Source organism: Emydura macquarii, unplaced genomic scaffold (assembly GCF_026122565.2).
Source record: "Emydura macquarii macquarii isolate MOO-44397 ecotype Brisbane River unplaced genomic scaffold, CSIRO-AGI_Emac_v2 contig_527, whole genome shotgun sequence".
Taxonomy (NCBI): domain Eukaryota; kingdom Metazoa; phylum Chordata; order Testudines; family Chelidae; genus Emydura; species Emydura macquarii.
Window position 1 is genome coordinate 108697 of NW_027130664.1, and position 23994 is coordinate 132690.

Sequence of the window (23994 nt, forward strand, 5' to 3'; positions counted from 1 at the left end):
TATATGCGACTGTAAGTGAGAAGACTAAAGCATATACCTCAGTGAAGACCCAAGGGGGCTGAGTGTGTCTGCTGCTGAAGGCACCAATATAGGTCCATTGTGATTAATTTATGCTGAGCTATAAGCCAGTTGGTACTAAAAATAGTTCCCTGAGCCTCATATACCTGACAACTGTTGAGCTTTATTTTCTATCAGTTCCAGGATGAGATGGGTTTCTCCAACATGGAGGATGAAGGCCCAGAGGATGAGGACAACATTGCAGAGTCACGACCGAATTTTAACACACCTCAGGCGCTTAGGTAGGACTGTCTGGTCTCAATAAAAACCACAGAGTGCGCTTGGGCACCCAGCTGTCAAATAAAATGTAATAGAAACAAGATGGAAGCCACGCACATACCATCCAGATGGCAATGGGGTCCTTAGCCCTTTTGCTCTACAACTCCCTGATAGAGCAGTTTATTTGCTTCAACTTGTAGGCATTGTGGAGGGAGCCAGTATGGAAGTGCTGAAGTGCTCCTCAGTGAGTGGGCCAGGAAGAAGGAGGCAATACCCTGAAGGAGAGTATGATAGTGACTTTTATTGGAGGAAAGACAGTGGACCTCAAAAAGAGGGGTCACTGAGGGACTGGATTGTATTGTGCAACAGAGCTAAAGGGTGACACCTTTTTAAACTTTCTCCAGAGGCGCTCAGTTACTATTTCCTGCTTTCTTGTTAATATGAAGGCACTGTTGGGGAGCTGGGCTGCTCAAACATGATTGTTCTTTCAAAAGTTTACAACTGAACATGACTTAATGTAGTTTTGAAACTTTACTGTTCAGAAGAAAAATGCTGCTTTTAACCATCGTAATTTAAATGGGACAAACACAGAAACAACTTCCTTACCTTTTCAAATCTTTTTTTAAACTTTCCCTTTATTTTTTAATAGTTTACGTTTAACACAATATTATACTGTATTTGCTTTTTCGTGTGTGTCTGTGCTACTGCCTGATTGCATATTTCCAGTTCCAAATGAGGTCTGTGTTTGACAGGTCAGTTTGTAACTCTGGTGTTCATAACTCTGAAGTTCTATAATACTGGTCATTGCTTAACAAATCTCCCAGTGCACATCACTTCTTGAACAGGTGGGTGCTGCTAGTCAGGAAAGAGTAGGACTGGCAGAGCTGAGTAGGGGTATGGGACTGAAGCAACTGTCAGCTGTGGACAACATACATCACCTTTTTGATAACTACTTGTAGGGCGCACAAGAGCATTGTAACGCGAGGACAGCTTAGCATGGCAAGACCGGGCCCTGGAGCAAGAGCAGGCTTTATGAGCAAAAGTAGGCCTCCTGAGACCAGGCCCTGGGAGCTGGACATACCCTCGGGGCCTGGAAATACCCTCGTGATTAAAACAGAAGTAGGCTGAGCACGGAACCAGTTTAAACCAGCTAAGGGCCAGCTTTAGCAGTAAACAACTAACCACAGCTTGTTGAGGATTGGTCCCTAGCTAACTGCCAATAGAGAGGGAATAACAAGCATTCAGGCTCAATCCTTAAGTGGATTGAGATATAACCAATGAACTTATTGCTAGGATCAGGGGACGGGGTATATATGGGACCCCCGGGTGCAGCCCTGCCCGAAGCTCTCCATAGATCCGTAGAGGTACTAGCGGATGCTACATGGCAGGTCTGCTCCCCGGTTGCAGCTTGCTTGTAGGGTGGTGTTGGGATTCCCCGCTCTTGTTGTGGTAAGCGCCTGATTTCCAGCAGCTTAAAATATTGTAATAGCAACTAGCAGCCTGAATAAAACTAACTGTGTGGGCATTTCCTCGTCCGGCTGCTCTTTCCTTGTTACCGAGATCTCACATCACGAACTCTCCATCTCGGCAGAGCACACTACTAGCATGGACTAAATTTTAGCCAATGATTACAAGCTGAGAAGCTTCAGATTTCACTATCCCTCTCTTGTTCTTAGTTAACATTTATTTTAAGAAATGGTGGCTTACCATTGAAACGGTAACAATGACCAGTGGGCTGAATGTGAACTGCAGTTTGAATGGAGTCTCCTTGTCTATGGGGCAGCTCAGCTCAAGGCCAAGCTGTATCTGTTTGGGAAGGGAGCTAAAGTGACTGCTGGGCATCTTCGTCATTCTCTCCAGATGAGCAGTACTGGAGGAGAGTGTGGAAATCTTTGACCAGCTACAATCTGAAAGTGAAGGGTATTTCACTCTTAACTTCCTTTGTCAGTGTCCCTCCATACACACTTTCTTTGGGAAGGGTTAGTTGTGTCCATTTCACATTGGAAGCGTAAGTCCTCTTTCTAACGGGTGTCTTCCTCCCTGGCATTATCTGTATGTTGTGTTCTTCCTGGACTTCTGTAGGGAGGTAATTTTATGGGAAAATGTCACTTGTTTGTTCCATTGGCTTCTTCTGTTTAGTATCTTGGAATGTGAATGTCTTAGAGGGGCCTTGATTGTGATCTCTGGTTGGGTCAGAGGTGGGATAGTGTTGATTGGACTATCTATAGAGCTCTATCATAAACAGGCTGACACTTAAAACTGTTTTTGCAATGACAGGAATATTTATCCCATCTTCTCTGCTGTAGCAGCAGCAAACGTAATGAAATAACCTTCTGAGTACAACTCGGGCATATCATGAATATTTACAAACTATGCCCACAGCATTGGAGAGCTAAAAGTGATCTCATTAGAACATAAGAATGGCCATTCTGGATCAGACCAATGGTCCATCTAGCCCAGTATCCTGTCTTCAGACAGTGGCTAATGCCAAGTGCTTCAGAGGGAATGAATAGAACAAGTAATCATCAAGTGACCCATCCCGTCAGCCATTCCCAGCCTCTGGCAAACAGCAATCCCTGCCTATCCTGGCTAATAGCCATTGATGGACCTATCCTCCATGAATTTATCTAATTCTTTTTGAATCCTGTTATAGTCTTGTCCTTCACAACATCCTCTGGCAAGAAGTTCTATGGTTGACTGTGCATTGTGTAAAGAAATACTTCCTTTTGTTCATTTTAAACGTGCTGCCTATTAATTTTATTTGGTGATCCCTAGTTTTTGTGTTATGAGAAGGAGTAAATAATGCTTCCTTATTTACTTTCTCTACACCAGTAATGATTTTATAGACCTCTATCATATTCCCCCCTTAGTCATCTCTTTTCCAATCTGAAAAGTCCCAGTTTTAGTAATCTATCCTCATGTAGAAACTTTTCCATACATCTAATAATTTTAGTTGCCCTTTTTTGTACCTTTTCCAATTCCAATACATCTTTTTTTTGAGAAGGGGGCGGGAGGGGGAGGACCAGATCTGCACGCAGTGTTCAAGATGTGGGCATACCATGGATTTATAAAAGGCAATACAATATTTTCTGTCTTATCTATCCTTTTCCTAAAAGATTCCCAACATCCTGTTAGCTTTTTTGACTGCCACTGCACATTGAGTGGATGTTTTCAGGGAACTACCCACAATGACTCCAAAATCTCTTTCTTGAGTGGTAACAGCTAATTTAGACCCCATCATTTGATATGTATAGTTGGGATTTTGTTTTCCAATGAGCATTACTTTGCATTTATCAACATTGAATTTCATTTGCCATTTTGTTGCACAGTCACCCAGTTTTATGAGATCCTTTTGTAACTCTCTGCAGTCGGCTTTGGACTTAACTACTTGAGTAGCTTTGTATCATCTGCAAATTTTGCCACTTCACTATTTACCCCTTTTTCCAGATCATTTATGAATATGTTGAACAGTATTGGTCCCAGTACAGACCCCTGGGGGACACCACTATTTACCTCTCTCCATTTTGAAAACTGACCATTTATTCCTATCCTTTGTTTCCTTTCTTTTAACCCGTTACTGATCCAGGAGAGGACCTTCCCTCTTATCCCATGACTACTTGCTTTGCTTTCTGAAAATCTAAGTACACTATTTCTTGGATCACCCTTGTCCACATGCTTGTTGACCTTCTCAAAGAATTCTGGTAGATTGGTGAGGCATGATTTTCCTTTACAAAAACCATATTGACTCTTCCCCCAACAAATCTTATTCATCTATGTGTCTGATAATTCTGTTCTTTACTATAGTTTCAACCAATTTGCCTGATACTGAAGTTAGGCTTACTGGGCTGTAATTGCTGGGATCACCTCTGGAGCCTTTTTTGAAAATTGGCATCATATTGGCTATCCTCCAGTCATCTGGTACAGAAGCTGATTTACATACCACAGTTAGTAGTTCTGCAATTTCACATGTGAGTTCCTTCAGAGCTCTTGGATGGATGCCATTTGGTCCTGGTGACTTATTACAGTTTAATTTATCAATTTGTTTCCAAACCTCCTCTTATACCACCTTAGTCTGGGACAGTTCCTCAGATTTGTCACCTAAAAAGAATGGCTCATGTTTGGGAATCTCCCTCACGTAAAAACTAATGCAAAGAATTCATTTAGTTTCTCTGCAACAGTCTTATCTTCCTTGAGTGCTCCTTTAGCATCTTGATCATCCAGTGGCTCCACTGTTTGTTTAGCAGGCTTCCTGCTTCTGTTGTACTTAAAATTGCTGTTACTTATTGAGTCTTTGGCTAGATGTTCTTAAAATTCTTTTTTTGGCCTTCCTAATTATATTTTTACACTTCACTTACCTGAGTTTCTACTTTTTTCTGTTTTCCTCAATAGGCTTTAACATCCACTTTTTAAGGATGCCTTGTTGTTTAGCCACGGTGGCACTTTTTTTGTCCTCTTACTATGTTTTTTAATTTGGAGTATACATTTAAATTGAGCCTCTATTATGGTGTCTTTAAAAAGTTTCCATGCAGCTTGCAGGATTTCACTTTTGGCACTGTCCCTTTTAATTTCTATCAGGATTTCACTTTTGGCACTGTCCCTTTTAATTTCTATTTAACTAACTTCCTCATTTTTGTATAGTCTCCCTTTCTGAAATTGAATATTATCATTGTGGGCTGCTTTGGTGTCCGTCGTCCGTGTGTGTCTTCTCTCTTCCCTCCCTCCCTTCTCCCCTTCCCCCCCCCCCCCCCCCCACACACACACACACACAGAGAGGGAGAGGGATGTTAAATGTTATTATGTTAAGGTCAGCTATATTCACCTCTTGGACCAGATCCTGTGCTCCACTTGGGACTAAATCAAGAATTCTCTCTCCTCTTGTGGGTTCTCGGATTAGCTGCTCCAAGAAGCAGTCAGTTAAGGTGTCAAGGGACTGATTATGGTAATAGCTAGCAGCCATAATTCTTTGGACTATGATCTTGTCTAATCTCACAAGCTAAATGAGCTTGGTCCTGGTCAATGCCTGGATGATCTCTTTTTAGCTCTGTCTAATCTAGGTTCTTATACCATGGCCGTTACTGTGGTATTTGAGTACTTGAGGAAGATACTTCCTTGGAAAATGCAGAATATTGCAGGAAATAACAGATGGTTCAGTAGGGAAATGCTTTTGTCTGAGTCTGTGATTAACCAATGTCCCAGCATGGTGTTGAGTGGCATGGTGCTGCTGAAGATGCTGTAGATGTTAAACTAAAGCCCTGACTGCCTACCGTCATTAAAGATTCCATGACACTTTTCTCAAAAACAGGATTATTAATGTTGATTAATGTTGTTGTGGCCAAATTTGACCTATTTTGATTCCTTAAATTCTCACAGCTTTAATTGGACACAGGTTCACCTTTAATTTCCAGTCCTAAACTGTTAACTTTTGCTTTAGGTTGTTGAATGAATAGGTGCTGTGTCACACTCCAGGAGTGGCAGCATTTCTGTGATGGGTGAAGGGATTTTTGTAAATACCAGGTTTATAACTTACTTTTGATTCATTGAGATGAAAGGTGCTATAGAATTGTAATTAATATTTAAATTGTGCTTTCCAGAAGCTAAGTAAAATCTAGTTGCTAATCCAGATCATTAAGAGGATTGTCTGTAAATCATGGACTTGACATAATACTGTCTGCTTGATCTGAAACAGATTTGAAGAGCCTCTGGCCAATTTACTGAATGAACAGCACCGGACCGTGAAGGAACAGCTTGAACAGCTGAGAATAAAGAAATCTTCAACCAAGCAGCCACAGGAGATGGAGAGATCAAAACCTCAAATTGAGAAGCCACTTCAAACCCTAGTTTTGGACATGGGGCAGAAAAAGAGGCTACATCAGCAAATGCAACAGGTAAGAGACATAGTAATCCTCACACAAATATTATACCATTTTATCACACATTCATTGTCAACTGCAGAGCAAAGGCTTCTGCATAGCATGATGGCACCATCCAGTGCCACAGCAAGCAGTCAGGCAAGTTGCCTGTTGAAATGAGGTACAGGTTTTGTACTCTAGATTCTGGTACCACAACATTAGTGAATCAAATCTATGCACTACAATTTGGTGTCACTCTTTGAATGAATTAAAATCATCCATGGGACGTGGTTGCCAAGAGATGAATTCCATCCTCCTTAACTAGATGTGGGAGAGCTGAAATCTGACTGTGTTGAAGCAATGACTTAATTCTAAACCAATATTTTGTGGCCTTCTAACTTTCTGAAATTATTATCCTTTTGACTAGAAATCATTCACTATAAATTGGGCACACAGCTGGTTGAAAGGCCATACTTAAAGCAGTTATCAGTGGTTCTCTTTCAGACTGGGAAAGGTATTTTCTGCTTGAAAATGGCATACCATGCACTTGTGACATAGCACCTATAGATGGGGTCATCAGCACAAGGTCCTCTTGATGATCCAGATCTGTTAGCTCAAACCCAGTAGCAGACTGTCCTCCTCTATTGGCTGAACCACACAGGTTTATGAGAGAGCCATGCTATGTAAACATGGGTTGCACATGCATAGTATGTTAGTGGTTCTCAACCAGGGGTGCGTGGCCCCTGGTGGGTTGTGAGCAGGTTTCAGGGGATCTGCCAAAATAAAGTGATGGGAATTCTAGTGCCACTGCGCAAGTGCAGAATTAATGTCCCTCACAGATTTTATGCTTTCCCTGCAGAAAAACTGATTCACGTGTCCCTCCTGGGCAGCAGTCCTGGGGGTGAGGGTGCATCTGGTTCAGGCATGGGGAACAACCTGGGGAGATGTAAATCACTGCCTCTTGGGGTGGGGCTGGACGTTCTCTGTCCCTCTCACTCACTGTTGTGGTATACCCAGAGCTGGGGAGGGGCAGGGCTGGGGATGCCCTGGTTGGTGGCTCCTACTGTGTGCTGGGCTGCAACTGCTAGTCCTGATTGGGTTGGGGGGGGGGCATTTTTTCCCCCTGTACTGACTGGTCCTGGGGCTGGGTCAGACCCACCCTATGAACCTTCCCTGGCTTCTGGAAGGCCCGCCACCCCACTTCCTGTCTCCCATTGCTCCCCAGCTGTAGGGGGGAGGGTCACGGTACAGGGAGCTGCCTCTCTGTCTGCCCAACCCCCATGCATCCAGGCACCCCTGCACCCAGACTCATCCACCGAGCCCCACCCCTCTGCATCTGGACCCTCCTTCTGATCCCCCAGCACCTGGACCCCCGCTGCTGAGCCCCATCCCCCCCTACACCCAGATGCCTCTGTTGAGTCCCAACCACCTTCATCTGGACCCCATTGCAGAATCCCATTCCTCATGCACCTGGAACCCCCCCAATAAGCCCTTGTGCTTCCAGATAACCCCTGCACCCAGACCCCCCACCGAGCAACCCACACTTAGATTGCCCCACACACCTCAATCCCCCCACACTTGGATCCTGCTGAGCTGAGCCTGCTTGCCCCAAACCTGGAATGTGGGCAGGGTTCGGTGTGTGTGCTACGCCTTTCTCTTGCTGCGGAGCCATATAGATGTGCTAATACGCTTAGTAAGGAATCTGTTCGTTTGTCAAAAAACATTTCCTGAATCTTTTTTATCTGTATGATTACAGACTTACTTGCTGACAGCTATTTTGAAATAAATTACCAAAATAATTGAAAATGGTGTAATTATATTGTGTTATTTTAACAAATAAAATATGCAGAATGTTGCAGAATTTTAAAATATTGTGCACAGACTTTTTAATGTTTTGGTGCAGAATTCCCTCAGGAATACCCATTAACATTGCTCTAGGAACCCTAATTTTGTATTTTCTGACTTTTGTGCATTTCTATTCGCAGCCATCATGTTGCTTTAGTTTAAATGATTTATAAATTTTTAGGGCCAGAAGGGACCATGATCATCTAGGATAATTTCCGGCATATGCAATCTACTGGATTTCCTCAAGTGATTCCTGTATCAAGCTTTAATTTCTGGTTTCACTTACTGTGAAATGTCTCTGAACTGTGGCTGTGTCACTAATGTGTGGTTATGTTTTTAAGGTAATTGCTTAAAATGTCAGCACTAAAGATTGTTTCAAGCTTCCTGTTAGCTAAAGTGTGTCTGTAACCAAGACCTCATTTTGAGACCCAGGAGATATAAGCTGCTCAGCCTGTGGGTGCTTCAGAATATTTTCCAGTACTTTTGAACATTACAGTGACTTAGTGTATTAGACAAGCTTCATCTGCCTGTCCTGTTCTTCCAGCATGTCCAGCTCCTGACTCAAATCCATCTTCTCACGTGCCCCAATCCTAGTCTGACTTCAGAGGCCAGCACCACCAGGATGTTTCTGGTAAGGATCTGTCTGAAGTCGAGTATAGTAATTCTATCACAGAAATAAAGGTTGCCATTGTCTTTAATCAAGATGACATGGTCTGTCTGTTTTCAAAAATGGGCAGTGAAGAAGGAGCATTGTTATGTAGTTGTAGCTGCTTTTACATTGCTAGATGGTTCAGCGCTGTGTGAGAGAGAGTTTGCTGTCATGGGTGGGGAGCCTAGTTAATGCAGGGGTAGTGCACTAACAGTGCCAGTTTAGGTAAAAATGAGTTTTGCTTTCTGGTTAGTTTTAACACTAACCTCCATCCAGTCTCACGCTAATGGCAGTCTCTACTCTAGAGAGGACTAAGATTGAATTAGCAGGACTGCTGCAGTTGAAATTGAAGCCTTGGGTGAGAGAAACATGTTCAGCTCATGCCCAACCTATACTTGTCTGAAGCCTGTGTGGGCATTTGCTCAGGGAAGTACAAAAAGTCCCCGTGAGGGTTGGCTGGTTAGTGGGAATACCCTGCAAAGCTTTAAAAAGAAATCTGAATTCACTCAACTGAGAAATATTTCCTTAACGTTTTTTTAAAGTGATAGAAGTATGTACATACGATAGCTTGATCAATTGCTTACTGAAACAGGTTGTAACTGTGTGTGATGGCAATAACACAGTGTTCTGTGTTGGCATGTTTTTTGGAAAGATTAAAAACAAAGCTTCCTGTGAATGCTCAATGATCTTTAATGGTTTTGCAATAGAATGGGTCAGCAATAACTGGTCAGAGCAGAGCTGGGGCTTTACAGGCTCAGAGCAGAATAAATGGAATCAGTTGTGTTCCATGGTCATCCCTAGCTCTGAAGCTCTCAGGAGGAGGGCTTATGATAATTGTAACCCTGAAACTTTCTCTGCCTCCTATCTGACAAGTTTGCTTTCTGAATGACTGTTCTGCATACATGTGTACTTATTTACATTGAAAGAAAATCCCTTTATCTCCTCTGTATTTGACTTCTCAGACTGAGCTGAGTAACTTCGCACATAGTTCCATGCTCCTTCACCAGCAGTTCCATCCCAAGTTTCAAACAGTGTTCCAGCCATGTAATCTTAAGGGAGCATTGCAGCTCATTGAAGACTTTCGTGCCCAGGTCAAAGTCGATTGGAGCCCTCGAAAAACTGTGAAGAAGAGTGGTATGTAGCTGAAGGGGCAGAAGGTTTGTAGGGTAGTTATAGCTTGTTTGGTGATGTCCTCCCCTCAAATGAGATGGATTCCAGATTCTTTGCTATGATTTGAAAGGGAGCATAATTTTGCAGTGTTGTTTCTGATGTCTCTTTAAGCAATGACCTCAGTATTATTGGCCATCTTTTGCTATTTAAGACACAGAAATGTGACACAGTAAGCACACATCATAGAATCATACAGTTGGAAGGGACCTCAGGAGGTCATCTAGTCCAACCCCCTGCTCAAAGCAGGACTAACCTCAGCTAAATAATCCCAGCTAGGGTTTTGTCAAGCCGCAGCTTAAAAACCTCTAAAGATGGAGATTTCACCACCTCCCTAGGTAACCCATTCCAGTGCTTCACCACCCTCCTAGTGAAAAACTTTTTCCTAACGTCCAACGTAGACCTCCCCCACTGCAACTTGAGACCGTTGCTCCTTGTTCTGTCATCTGCCACCACTGAGAACAGCCTAGCTCCGTCCTCCCTGGAACCCCCTTTCAGGTAGTTAAAGGCTGCTATCAAATCCCCCTCATTCTTCTCTTCTGTAGACTAAACAAGCCCAGTTTCCTTAGCCTCTCCTCATAAGTCCTGTGTTCCAGCCCCTTAATCATTTTTGTTGCCCTCCACTGGACTCTCTCCAACTTGTCTACATCCTTTTTGTAGTGGGGGGCCCAAAACTGGACACAATACTCTAAATGTGGCCTTACCAATGCCGAATAGAGGGGAATAATCACTTCCCGCGACCTGCTGGCAATGCTCCTCCTAATGCAGCCCAATATGCTATTAGCCTTCTTGGCAACCAGGGCACACTGCTGATTCATATCCAGCTTTTTATCCACTGTTACCCCCAGGTCCTTTTCTGCAGAACTGCTGCCTAGTTCGTCGGTCCCCAGTCTATAGCTGTGCATGAGATTCTTCCTTCCTAAGTGGAGGACTCTGCACTTTTCTTTGTTGAACCTCATTAGATTTCTTTTGGCCCAGTCCTCCAGTTTGTTTAGGTCCTTCTGTATCCTATCCCTACCTTCCAGGGTATCTACCACTCCCCCCAGCTTAGTGTCATCCGCAAACTTGCTGAGGGTGCAATCTACCCCATCTTCCAGATCATTAATGAAGATGTTGAACAAAACCGGCCCCAGGACTGACCCCTGGGGCACTCCGCTTGTGACTGGTTGCCAGCTAGACATGGAGCCATTGATCACTACTCGTTGAGCCCTATGCTCTAGCCAGTTCTCTATCCATTTTATAGTCCATTCATCCAACCTATACTTCTTTAACTTGCTGATAAGAATATTGTGAGAGACCGTATCAAAAGCGTTGCTAAAGTCAAGGTATATCACGTCCACCGCTTTCTCCACATCCACAGAGCCAGTCACCTCTTCATAGAAAGCAATCAGGTTGGTCAGGCATGACTTTCCCTTGGTGAATCCATGTTGACTGTTCCTGATCACCTTCCTCTTTTCCAACTGCCTTAAAATGGATTCCTTGAGGACCTGCTCCGTGATTTTTCCAGGGATTGAAGTGAGGCTGACCGGTCTGTAGTTCCCTGGATCCTCTTTCCTCCCTTTTTTGAAGATGGGCACTATATTTGCTTTTTTCCAGTCATCAGGGACCTCCCCCTGTTGCCACGAGCTTTCAAAGATAATAGCCAATGGCTCTGAAATCACCTCAGCCAACTCCCTCAGCACCCTCGGGTGCATTGCATCCGGCTCCATGGACTTGTGTATGTCCAATCCTTCTAAATAGTCTTGGACCTGTTCTTTCAGCACTGCGGGATGTTCACCTCCTTCCCATTCTGTGCCGTCCAGTGCAGTAGTCTGGGAGCTGACCTTGTCTATGAAGACAGAGGCAAAAAAGGCATTGAGTACCTTAGCTTTCTCCACATCCTCTGTCACTAGGTTGCCTCCCGCATTCTGTAAGGGGCCCACACTTTCCCTAATCTTCCTCTTGTTGGCAACATACCTGTAGAAACCCTTCTTGTTCCCCTTCACGTCTCTTGCTAGCTGCAACTCCAATTGTGCTTTGGCCTTTCTGATTTCATTCCTGCATGTTCTAGCAGTATTTTTATAATCCTCCCTAGTCATCTGACCAAGCTTCCACTTCTTGTTAGCTTCTTTTTTGTGTTTAAGTTCACCAAAGACATCTTTGTTAAGCCAAGCTGGATGCCTACCATATTTGCTATTCTTTCTGCACATCGGGATGGTTTGTTCCTGTGCCCTCAATAAGGTCTCTTTAAAATACAGCCAGCTCCCCTGGATTCCTTTCCCCGTCGTATTAGCCTTCCAGGGGATCCTGCCCATCAGCTCCCTGAGGGAGTCGAAGTCTGCTTTTCTGAAGTCCATGGCCCGTATCCTGCTGTTCTCCTTTCTTCCTTTTGTCAGGATCCTGAACTCGACCATCTCATGGTCACTGCTGCCTAGGTTGCCACCCACTTCTACTTCCCCTACCAAATCTTCCCTGTTTGTGAGCAGCAGGTCAAGAGAAGCACGGCCCCTAGTTGGTTGCTCCAGCACTTGCACCAGGAAGTTGTCTGCAACACTCTACAAAAACTTCCTAGATTGTTTGTGCTCTGCTGTATTGCTCTTCCAGCAGATGTCAGGGTGATGGAAGTCCCCCATGAGAATCAGGTCCTGTGAACTGGAAACTTTCCCTAGTTGACTGAAGAAAGCCTCATCTACCTCGTCCTCCTGGTCTGGTGGTCTGTAACAGACACCCACCACGACATCACCCTTATTGTTCTTGCTTCTAAGCTTAACCCAGAGACTCTCAACTGGCTTATCTCCAGTTTCATACTGGCGCTCAGAGCAATCATAGTGCTCTCTTACATACAGTGCAACTCCTCCACACTTTCGACTTGTCCAAGATTGTTTAGCTTGGTAGTCCAGAATTCATGAAATGTTTGTGGATATGTTTCAAGCTCTGGAAATCCATCAAGAAAGCAACAATAAATTGGAAAAATTTGTTCCAGTGGTTTGAGTGATACATCAAAGATATTTTCCTTTAGTTGAGTGGGTTGTACTAATGAGACTTGGGACTTGAGCTGTGAAATTGTACAATTAAAAAGTGTTCTGAATGGATTGTTTTGGAAACTTTTGTCATGACTTTCTCTTAGCCAAATGACAGGCAGATTAGTGTCAGATGGAGCCATTCACAGATTAGCGTTAAATGGAGCTGCTCCATCCTTCCACAGAGCAGATATTGCGCACACAATTCTGTGGGGAAATCAAAAGAAAAGTAATTTTTGCTGGGCCAGATTAAATTTTCTTTTAGTTTCTTGGGTTCTAAACCGAAGTCCCAAGGTTTGGGGAAGTGTGGTGGGGAGAGAGTAGCCCCAGCCTCTACTACTTTCACAGTGGGAGCTATAGGAACCTCACCTTTCACAATAAAGTAGTGGTGAGTTTCAGAATTTGAGCATCTACCCTTTTGAGGTTCATCAACTTTTGCAAATCTGTGGATTCTTTTCACAGCAAATGAATTTCCCTGTCTGCCAAAGCAAGTGGCATGGATTCTGGCAACAAGAAAAGTCTTTATGTACCCAGAGCTGCTACCAATTTGCTCCCTGAAGGCAAAAGCCCCCCAGAACAAGATTATCTTCACAAAGGCAGAGGACAAGTAGGTGTTCAATGATAGTGTATAAGATAAATGTAAATGGGGCATCTTTCCATGCGGGAACAAGTAGGGATAGGATATCTGGAAATTATGGAATAGAACAACCAGATGGCAACTTTGAGGGAAGGGCTCTGTTTCCAGCAGTAGAACAATTGCTGTTAATTCAGTAGGCTAGACAGATTGTCTTCTGTGAATTTTCTATGCCAATATGTGTACTGGCTTCCAAGGGACAAATCTGAGTGTGTTGAAATGTTCTTGACTCAACATACTCACCAGCTTGATTTATTAATGTGTCTCCATTTGAGTTCTGTGTTGAAGTCATTAACAGTTTGTTTCCCTAGATTAAACCACGTTCAGCATTCAACAGTTGATTTGGCTGTTTTTAATTCTATTCTGTGTCTTCTCCATGTGGTTAATGTTGCTGTGGATGACCAGAGTGAGCAGATGTGAAGGACAAACTGAGGACATTTACAGTTTCTTTTGGTTTGAATCCTTGTCTGGGAGAATTTTTTTTTCCTTTCAGTTTATTAGCTTTGGGTCTGAAACACTTTGAAGGGACAGAGTTTCCTAAACCTTTGATCAGCAAGTATCTCCTGACAGCAAAGACTGCGAACCAGCTGACAGTGAGAATCAAGAACCTCAATATGAACCGAGCCCCTGACAATATCATCAGAGTAAGTGACAATCGTAAAATATAAATACATTAAAACTACCAAGTGTCCATGTGTGGTAGATGCTGTCCATACATAAGGAAAGACACAATCCCTACCCCAAAGAGTTTACCTTCTATCTGCACTGGTGTTTCTTCAGAGAGACCATGACACCTCACTTCCATTAAGAATGATGACTCCTTCAGAGACCCTACCCTCTGCACTTAATTTTTACAATTGCTCTGATTGCCTTTTTGACTCTCAAGAACCACAAATCCTTCTACAGAGAACCCTGATACAACTGTAATTCAAATAATGTTGAAATAATGAACTTCCTACCTGTAGATTTGCATAGGGTACCAAAGTAGACAGTGAGCACACGTGCTAATACTAATGATCTGTTCAGAGAAAGGGGTCAAAATGGACATAAGATTTTGCTCAGCCCTCCTTTTCCATTTCTTAATGTTTACATATTTGAGCAACACTCCATCAGTATAGGAGTAACTCTGGATCATTTGAACTCCCAGCATGCATTGTCCAAAGAATGTTTCCTATCATTGGCAGTTAGGCCAATTCAGGATGGGAATTGCTGACCTTGGTCTTTTCTCCCTTCCTCTCTCTCCTCAGTATTATAAAAGGACAAAACAGTTGCCTGTTTTGTTCAAGTGTTGTGAGGAGATCCAGCCTACTGAGTGGAAACCCCCTGTGGAGAGGGAAGAGCAACGTTTGCCCTTCTGGCTGAAGGTACAGTGCCTGCTGTTTAGAAGCATTCCTTCTCCCATCTCATTCCTAGAGCTGATTAACCTTTCAGTGCTGTTGGCTTGAACTGTTTGTTTAATTCAACTGTTTAGAATATTTGTTCTGTGGTGCCGGTGCTGCTGATTGCAGTTTGTGTCAGGGCAGGTTGGCCACCACCTTGCAGGCATTTACAGTGTTACTACCTTCCTCGCTGCACCAAACAGTCTTACTGAGAGACAAACGTTTTCATTTTGGGCCTGATGCCCTGGGAATAAAGTGCAGATCTGGGATTTGAATGTAGTTCTCTCCTATCATGGGGCCCTTATGCCTGTAGTACCTAAATGTTTTTCAATCACTGATTATTTTTTTTCTCACAACCCCTTGTGTGGTAGGGAATGAACCAAGGCACAAAGAAATTAGCTGACTTGCCAAAGGTCACACAGCAAGTGTATGGCAGAGCCAAGAATTGGACCCAGATCGCCCAATCCCCAGTTCAGAGTTTTTATCACATGATCAATCTATTGAGGAATTGATGACCTTTGACTCTTGCTAAGAGAGTCTTTACAAACAAGTTTGCAAGAGAGACATCAGGATAATGAATTTTATGATCATGTTGCTCCTTCCAGATCTTAGCCTATGAGGGTTTAAAATAAACAAACTTGTTGGAGACTTTCAAGTAAAACTAGTACGGGGCGATAAATAAAATATATTTATTCATAAAGTAAATCAAAGTAAGTCAATGCTTCCTGCTGTGGAATAATGTTTTCTGTGTTGTCTGAAGGTGGTAAGGGTCATGGGATTTAAATAACTGAAGTTCTTGTCTCCTGCAGGCAAGTTTGTCTTCCATTCATAGGGAGCTGAAGCAATTAGCAGAAGATGCTGGGGAGGCAGCAGGTTCACCTAGTACAGAATCAGCTCTTTTGAGGACAGGAAAAGAAACTTCAGAGGCACAATGTGATGAAAAATACCCTCTGCTCATGCCCAAGGGAATAGTGCTGACACTGAAGCCCCTTGCCAACCGTTTCTCCAGGAGAGCTTGGAGGCGGCAGAGGTCTGCAGCCCTGAAGCCCCTACTCATTCGACCGAGTCCTTGTCTGCAGCAGAGTTCCAATACTATTAACATTCAGAAAGCTGCTATAAAGTTACCCCAATCAGAAGCTCCTCCTAGCAAAGTTGTGGTTCAAATTCCCCAGTTAATCCAGCCAGCTACAATTATGCAGACTGGGCCAGGAATGCAGCACTTGAACATCCCGTCAGCAGTAGGAAATGGGGACCGCTTTGAATTTCAGTGTGCGCTTTCCACTCTACAGTCTGATTCCAGAACTTCTCTCCCAGCTGCTGTATCACCAGCACTGATATCCTCAGACCCTGTGACTATTCAGACAAAAATGATGCTGCCAGCATTGGCTGCATCAAAAAGTCGCAAACCTTGTGTCCGTAAGGGTTACCAAAAGAAAAAGGGAACAAAACCCACCCCTCTGATAAAGGCTGCCCCTTTGATCCACCCAGCCCCTGTCATCTTTACCATACCTGCTGCCACAGTGAAAGTGGTTAGTATCGACAATGGCTGCAGTATGATTCAGCCTATGAACACAACCGTTGGCAGGGGCACTCCGGCTATTCCCATTACAACTTTGTTGGTAAATCCCACCGCCTTCCCATGTCCATTAAATCAGCCTCTAGTGTCCTCTTCAGTCTCTCCTTTGATAGTCTCGCCTAACTCTGTAGCTCTTTCTGCTTCATCAATTGTTGAAGACAAAGAGCAATTGAATCCAGTCACTTTCTGCCTTGCTGTAAATGATGAAAATTCTTACCCCATAGCTGAGCCCAAAATGGAACCCCAAGAGCTTTACTCTTCATGTTCTGCCATCTCTCCCAAGAAGGAACACACCACAGGTCCTGCTACTCCAGACAATGACAGCCAGGAGAAGGTTAAAGAGAGTGAGTGCTATAGTTGGATAGTTGTGGAGACAGTGGAGGAGAAGGCCTTGGAGCCATTAACCATGGACCTCTTACCTCATTTGGAGGATTTAGGAGAAACAGTGAAAACTGAACCTGAAGATCCCAGTGATGCCCCTGAAGAAACAAATCCAACTCAGGAGAAGAAAAACATCATGAGTGCTCAGATAAAGGAGGAGTTCATACTGGATCTAGGGCAAGAGTTGGACATGGAAGCTGCATCTGAGCATCTAAGTGAACAGAAGGAAATAAAAAAAGAGTGTACTTCCCATGAGGAGGAGGGGAGAGATGTGAAGGCACCCACCCAGGATGAACAGGAGTTGGAAGACGTTGGTATGGCTGGGGCAGAAATGAACAGTGAATCTTCCAAGAATGCCTGTCATTCAACAGATGTCAATGCAGAGTTCAGTAGTCCATTGGGGAAACCAGAGGACTCATCCAGTGTGGATGGTCAGTCTGTGGGGACACCAGCTGGCCCTGAAGCAGGGGGAGAGAAGGATGGACAAGAAGAGGAAGAGGAGGAGGATTTTGATGATTTTACTCAAGATGAGGAGGATGAAGAAGAAATGTCATCAGCATCAGAAGAGTCCGTGCTTTCTGTGCCAGAACTTCAGGTAAAAACTTAGCAGCCTAGAAATGAATTCTGCAAATGAGGTAAAGCCCCACTTTGTAAGAGCCATCTCGTTGTGTATTTATATGGCACCAAGAGTGTGCATGGCACATTACAAATTAAAGAAACCACTCCTGTCCTGAGGAGTTTACAGACTAGGTAAGGAGCATAAATTGCAAATGGCCAGGTTTAAATTCTACGGGAGTTGTAAGGGCTTCCTCAGCTGGGCTATCATTTTGTTTGTATTATGCACTTTGCAGAAATTATTTTTACCGAGAGTTCCTCAGGATAAAATAATTAAAACAAGCATTTAAAAAAAAAAAAAAAAAAAGACAGAACCCTACCAAAGAGATCCAGGCACAGTTTTACACTTATAAATGACTATCAGATTACTTCTATTTTAGCAGCCATGTGGAGACTGGCACCTCTGGTTCCTGGGTCAGATGGTATCTCATACCACTGTTAATGATATTAATCATAAATTGGCAAATTGATACTAGGGGTTAGTAATTAGGATTGCAATTAAATGAGATGATAGTTGAATGGCATAAAAGGACTAAAGATTTTTTGGGCTTGTTGATCTGAAGGAGACCATGGAAAAACTGACCTGGCTTGCAACAGAGAGGCGTCTGAGCCAGGAGGGAGATTCTGAGGAAGAGAATTCCCAGGAAGAGAACTCAGAACCGGAAGAGGAAGAGGAGGAGGAGGGAGAAGGGGAAGGGATGGAGAATTTACAAAAAGAAGATGAAATTACAGATGAGATAGCTGAAGATGCAGGAGAGGAACCCAAATCTGCCTTCACTTTTACAAAGGTTGCCCCAGAGATGGAAACCAACAGAATGCCACCAGGTGAGTTTATTGGCTCTATATGCAGGTATGATATTACCCAGGGTACAGTCTGGACTGTTTTATCTAAACCAGTGTGCTTGGATTGAAGTGTTTGGGAAACTCCATTTGAGTAAGAGGATTTGTGCATATAATTTTCTATTAATAAAATGACAGACCTTATATGAACTTGTGTTGTCCAGAAAAGGGCTGTGCAGTGCAAGATGCACATTTCTGGGTGAAAGTCTGGGAATTTGGCCATAACACTCATAAGTATAGCTGTGAGTAGTTTACATGCTGGAGGCTGTGTGAGAGCAGACCAGGAGTGGTTGTTCTCACAGCAAAACAGTGTAAAGGGCATCCAGGTTGGAGAATTGAGGGGATACAGCTGTTCAACAGATTTTGAAGCAGGCCCAGTGTAACTTTGGATGGGATTCAGTGACCATGAAAATGAGGCAAATGTTTCCACACTCTGGAGAAGAAATCTGTTCTGCTGATTCAGCTGGGAGATGGGGATACTCAGTAAAATTTATCATACACAGTTCACTTCTCTCTTTACACTCATTTTCTGTGGGCTCCCACAAAATAAGGGGGACCTTATGTGATCTACAAACACAATCCAGGTTCTGGTAGGACAGGAGTATGTTTGTGGACAAGGGCCTAATGATGAATAAAAGGAAGGGAACTCTTTCCTGGCAGTCAGCATGGTCCACAGCACCAACCTTAATGGGATTTTGCATTTCCCTGGGATGAGGAATTTGCTTTGAGGGCTGTGCTTTCAGATGAGAATGCCAAAGTGCCTGGGAAAAACAGGAACTCCTACAGAGCCAGAAATAAGCGGGGACGGACTCGTGCCAGCAAAGACACCTCCAAATTGCTGCTGCTGTATGATGATGAGATTCTGGAGAGAGACCCTTTGCGGGAACAGAAGGATTTGGCATTTGCACAGGCTTATCTGAAGAGGGTAAGAAAGAACAGGCTGACCGTAGATCTTTGGCCTCAGACAGAATGTGAGTCTTTGATTTTCTTAATTTTAATAGAAATACAATTTCTGACTTTTCTGGTTACCATTTCCTGATAAATATTTCCTCTGTAACAGAATTAACTTCTGAGGGGCTTAGCTGAAGAATCCCTCTAGACCGATCTGTTTCCAAAATTTGTGACCCACTTGGGATCAGTTCTCTTGTCTCTTGTGACCATTCCGTGCTCCTAAATCTAGAAAATAATTAGTTTGTTGGTACAGCAATTTGAAAATGTGAAGTAATGTATAAGTGCTGAGTATTGAAGAAGCTATTGAATTAACTTTTCTTTCCTCCTGAGTTTTCACAATCAGTGAGAGAGTCTCATAACTGATTCACTTTGCAGGTGCGCGAAGCCTTGCAGAATGTTCCTGGAAAGTATGAAGACTTCCTTCGTGTTATCTATGAGTTTGAGACAAGCACACACAAGCGAACTGCTGTGGATCTCTATTCCACTCTGCAGAACCTGCTGCAGGAGTGGCCACAGCTGCTCACAGACTTTGCTGCCTTTCTTTTGCCTGAACAAGCTCTGGAGTGTGGACTGGTAGGTAAAAGGGAAGAAGCAAACAGAAGAGTTTGAGAAGACAAATGTAATGAGCATTGCAGGAGTGGAGGAGGAATTAAGCATAGACTCAGACAGGGATACATTGGTGGAGGTGCTAATTATTTAATTAACTTTTCCATAAAATCTTCCACAGTGCTGAAGAATGCTGCAGCATGATACGGAAGGCTGTAGCTGTGTGATTTGGTATCACAGCAGATTTAAAAATCTGACCTGTTTTCAGTAAACATGTGGCATAGTTTAACTTCTTCCACTGCATCTCTTAACCCTTTAGAGATGTGAAACCAGTTTTCAATCACTGCTGTGTTCTGTTTGAGGTATGCAGTCCATAGTCCTCAGTGAGTTGTAAATCTCTTGTACACTTTGCATAACTTCTCAAAGCAGATTAGAAATGCCTGTAAATATAGCTTGGTGTGTCAGGAGTGAAAAGTTCTTCCTTGCTCTCTGGTCAGTTTGAAGAGCAGCAAGCATTTGACAAAAGCCGGAAGTTCCTCAGGCAGCTGGAAATCTGCTTTGCTGAAAATCCCACCCACCATCAAAAGATCATCAAAGTGTTGCAAAGCTGTGCAGACTGCCTCCCCCAGGAGATTGCAGAGGTAACCAAACTTCTATGTATTCCCCTTTCCTTCAGTCAGCCCTGAGAATGCAGAGGCAGCTACCCCACTGCGCTTTCCCCTCCTACTTTCAGATTGCAGTGGTGTAACCAGCCCTGAGTTACACCTCCGCCTGGGGTAAGAGCAGAGAGAACAGATGTATCATAACCTCCCCAAGATCGTACTAACGGGCCCATATGTATCTTCTCTTTCCCACCTTGCTTTTATCACCCTGCAGCTTGATGCTTTAGTTTATTGCCTCAGGTAACCTCTGCCTAAGTTTTTTGAGGAGATTCTTCTTTGCCAAGATGATTTTTGAAAGCACTCTGACCCAAAATGAACTACAGTACAGCTGGTAACACTTTGAGCATGAGCTTTTGTTTGTTTCTAGTACAGGGTCATGTTTGTTGTGCAAATCTTGAAGTCATTGCCATGTTCCACATTATCTTACTCCAGAGTTTTCTCCCACAGTTGAAGACCCAGATGTGGCAGCTGCTGAAAGGACATGACCACCTGCAGGATGAATTCTCCATCTTCTTTGATCATTTACGTCCATCAGCCAGCCGCATGGGAGACTTTGAGGAGATCAACTGGACAGAGGAGAAGGAGTATGAGGTAGAGACCCTTTTTCTAAACTAGGAGAGAGAAGTAGGGAGGCTAGGATCCCTCATACTGAGGGGCTTAATAGGGAAGCTACAGACCCAGAAAGGAAGAGATGGGATAAAGATCTGGGATTGTGGGAGGCTGGGGATGGACAGGGGTGGAGATTTCAAACTCTTTCAGTACTTGTTACATTTGACATGATTGTGAACTTGTCATGCTCCCCTGAAATGGGGCTTGATGCAAAGAAACCCCTTTGTAGGAGAGTATGAAAGCTCAGTCTAGTGAAAGCTCCCCTTACCGTACTGGTAACTCTGCCTCTGCTTCTTTTAGTTTGATGGGTTTGAAGAGGTGTTGTTACCAGATGTAGAAGAGGAGGAAGAAACACCCAAGATGCACACAGCCTCGAAAAATAAAAAGAGGAAAGAGACTGGAGGCCAGAACAATGACAAGGTGGGACTGGGATTTCTTACTAGCCCACAACATGTGGCCTCTTCCAGACTCCAGGCAAATACATTTCTAGGAGGACATGTGTGTCTGTGTAGAAATGGTTCCAATCTCTAAAGAGTTGGGCAACAGGATGAGTGAGATTAAAATGCTTCTGCCCAAACTTCACCTGCTTTGATTTCTGTTGGCAATTTATTTGCTTTAGTTCTCCCTAGGGGTGGCCAGACTGACCCTTTTCTGGCTCTTTTTTGTGGACTGGCCAGCCTGTGACCTGCTTTTGTTTGGTGTTCATGTGTTATCTATGCAATGGTCTGTGTGGATCAGGAAAGTCCATGTCAGCTGGTGTGTTTATTTTCAGGAGATGGAGTGGGTGGATGGGATGAAGGAATGTTCGTGCTCCTGCCATGAAGGGAGCAGTGACCCCAAACTAAAGAAGAGCAAGAGGAGGACCTGCAGCCATTCCAACTGTAAGGTCAGTTGAAGGGGGCTGGGCATTGGGATGGTGGGGCAAGGAACAATTTTACTGAGTAGTCCACTGTTTAGTGTCTGTTCTGATAATCCACCCGGCTTGTTATTCCTGTCTCCAAATTGTTATGTATTAAAACAAGAATCCAAAGGGGAACCACCAAATAAGCACCAACCTCTTCTGAGCTCTATCTGTCCTAACCCTTCTCTTCCCATATGCCTTCCAATCCCTTTTACTGTCCCTCCTTGCTGTGTTAAATAATTGAAATGTTTGTGCTCTTCTAGGACAGAGGTAAGACTCTGTGTGGAGGAAGCTTGCTTAGCCACTAAGTGAGCTGAACCTCTATCTGTTCATGGATATAGAAGTTTGGTTTCCTAACACAAAGTACATAAACCACCAAATTGGAGTCTGAGCCTGGACTAGGGGATAGTGAGAGTTCTAGGAAAATGTGGTTTAGATGAATGTACCCTAATGATGGGTGCACAACTGGTTGAGAGACCGTACTCAGAGTAGTTATCAGTGGCTTGCTGTTAAACTGGGAGAGTGTATCAAACGGTCCTTGGTCTGGTATTATTTAATATTTTCATTAATGATTTGGATAATGGAGTGGAGAGCATGCTTATCAAATTTGCAGATGGCATGAAGTTGGGAGGGGTTGCAAGCACTTAGAAGGACAGGACAAGAATTCAAAAGGACCTTGACAAATTAGAGAATTGTTCTGAAATCAAGATGAAATTCAAAAAAGACAAATGCAAAGTACTACACTTAGAAAAGAAAAGTCAAACATACAGATACAAAATGGGGAATAACTGGGTAGGCAGTAGTACTGCTGAGAAGGGCCTGAGGGTTATAGTGGCTTACACATGAATCAACAATGTGATGCAATTGTGAAAAAGACTAATATCATGTTAGGGTGTATTAACAGGAGTGTCATATGCAAGACATGAGAGGAAACTGTACCGCTGTACTCAGTACTGGTGAGGCCTCAGTTGGAGTACTGTGACCAATTCTGGAACTACACTTTAAGAAAGATGTGGACAAACTGGAGAAGGTCCAGAGGAGAACAACAAAGATGATAAAAGATTTAGAAAACTTGACCTTTTTAAGAACAGATTGGACAAACACCTGTCAGGGATGGTCTAGGTTTATTTGATTCTACCTCAGTGCAGGGGGTTAGTCTTCATGACATCTCGAGGTCCCTTCCAGCCCTACGTTTCTATGATTCTACACAAGGGCTCTGGTGCTAGGGTTTGGGCAGATATACTGAGATTCTAGTTGTAATCTATAAAGTTCCTATTCTGACCTACAGGTGTGTGATAGCAAAACCTATAAAAATAAAGATTCTCAAGAGCTCACTAACAGCCTTACTCAACGAGAGCTGAGCCCTCAGCCTGAAGGGAAGGAACTTGGGACATGTAAGGAGCCTGCAGAGGAGTCTCTGGAATACAGAGATGAAGTGGAGAATGGCCAGACCAGAACAAAAACCATTTCTAGGAAAGCAGACTCCCTGGCTTCAGGTCTGTAAAGGTCCTGTGCATTGGCAGCTGTCATTGTGTACATTTGCAGACAAATTGGGATGAGTCTTCAGAGTCCTCTAAATGTAGATCCATTGAGGTTAAAATGAGGATGATTAGAAATAGTTCAGCTCCTTCCTCATCTCTAGGTGGCCTAAAGACCCCATCTCCAAAGTATACCTGCCCCCATGTCAGTCATCCTAGCCTACCTGGACGAAGAGCACCCATCAAATCTAATCTGATTGATTGTTATGGAACGCTTCCTTCCATGAGACAGTGGAGAGCCTTCCTGCCACTGCCACAAAATTAGTAATTTATGTACGATGTCCTTGCCAGCACACTTTTCCCTGCAGTTCCATCTATCTATAGTACTTATTTAGTTATTTTCTTCCATCTCATCATAACACAGCAACTCAAACCAACCTTCTCCCAGCTTTCCTTTAAATGATCGTCTCTTCCTTCTCACTTATCTTCCCTTCTGTTTATGACACACATAACATTCACAGGATGAGTGGCAGTGTAAATACACTAAGGTGCATATCTTTTCTGTCCATAAACACAGCTGGATTACAACTTGCTGGGGAAGATGCTGGGGCCATATTTAAAGATTCCATGTTTGTGT

The 23994-nt window shown here is 43.5% G+C and overlaps 1 protein-coding gene across 5 annotated transcripts in view; it reads left to right on the top strand.

The window, feature by feature from the left end:
* The window catches only part of LOC137147238 (GON-4-like protein), a 47815-nt gene that overhangs the window by 18011 nt on the left and 5810 nt on the right, over positions 1–23994 (top strand). For 3 of the 5 annotated variants that reach the window (XM_067539137.1, XM_067539135.1, XM_067539136.1), the window contains exons 14-29: positions 196–299; positions 5963–6161; positions 8515–8601; positions 9582–9753; positions 13248–13392; positions 13913–14063; positions 14667–14783; positions 15608–17350; positions 17934–18195; positions 18954–19135; positions 19537–19734; positions 20205–20348; positions 20817–20960; positions 21279–21398; positions 21751–21864; positions 23168–23375. In XM_067539137.1, coding sequence (XP_067395238.1) covers positions 196–299; positions 5963–6161; positions 8515–8601; positions 9582–9753; positions 13248–13392; positions 13913–14063; positions 14667–14783; positions 15608–17350; positions 17934–18195; positions 18954–19135; positions 19537–19734; positions 20205–20348; positions 20817–20960; positions 21279–21398; positions 21751–21864; positions 23168–23375 — 4090 coding nt within the window. The remainder of the gene's footprint in view (positions 1–195; positions 300–5962; positions 6162–8514; positions 8602–9581; positions 9754–13247; positions 13393–13912; positions 14064–14666; positions 14784–15607; positions 17351–17933; positions 18196–18953; positions 19136–19536; positions 19735–20204; positions 20349–20816; positions 20961–21278; positions 21399–21750; positions 21865–23167; positions 23376–23994) is intronic. The other 2 variants (XM_067539138.1, XM_067539139.1) reach the window with 2 other exon arrangements.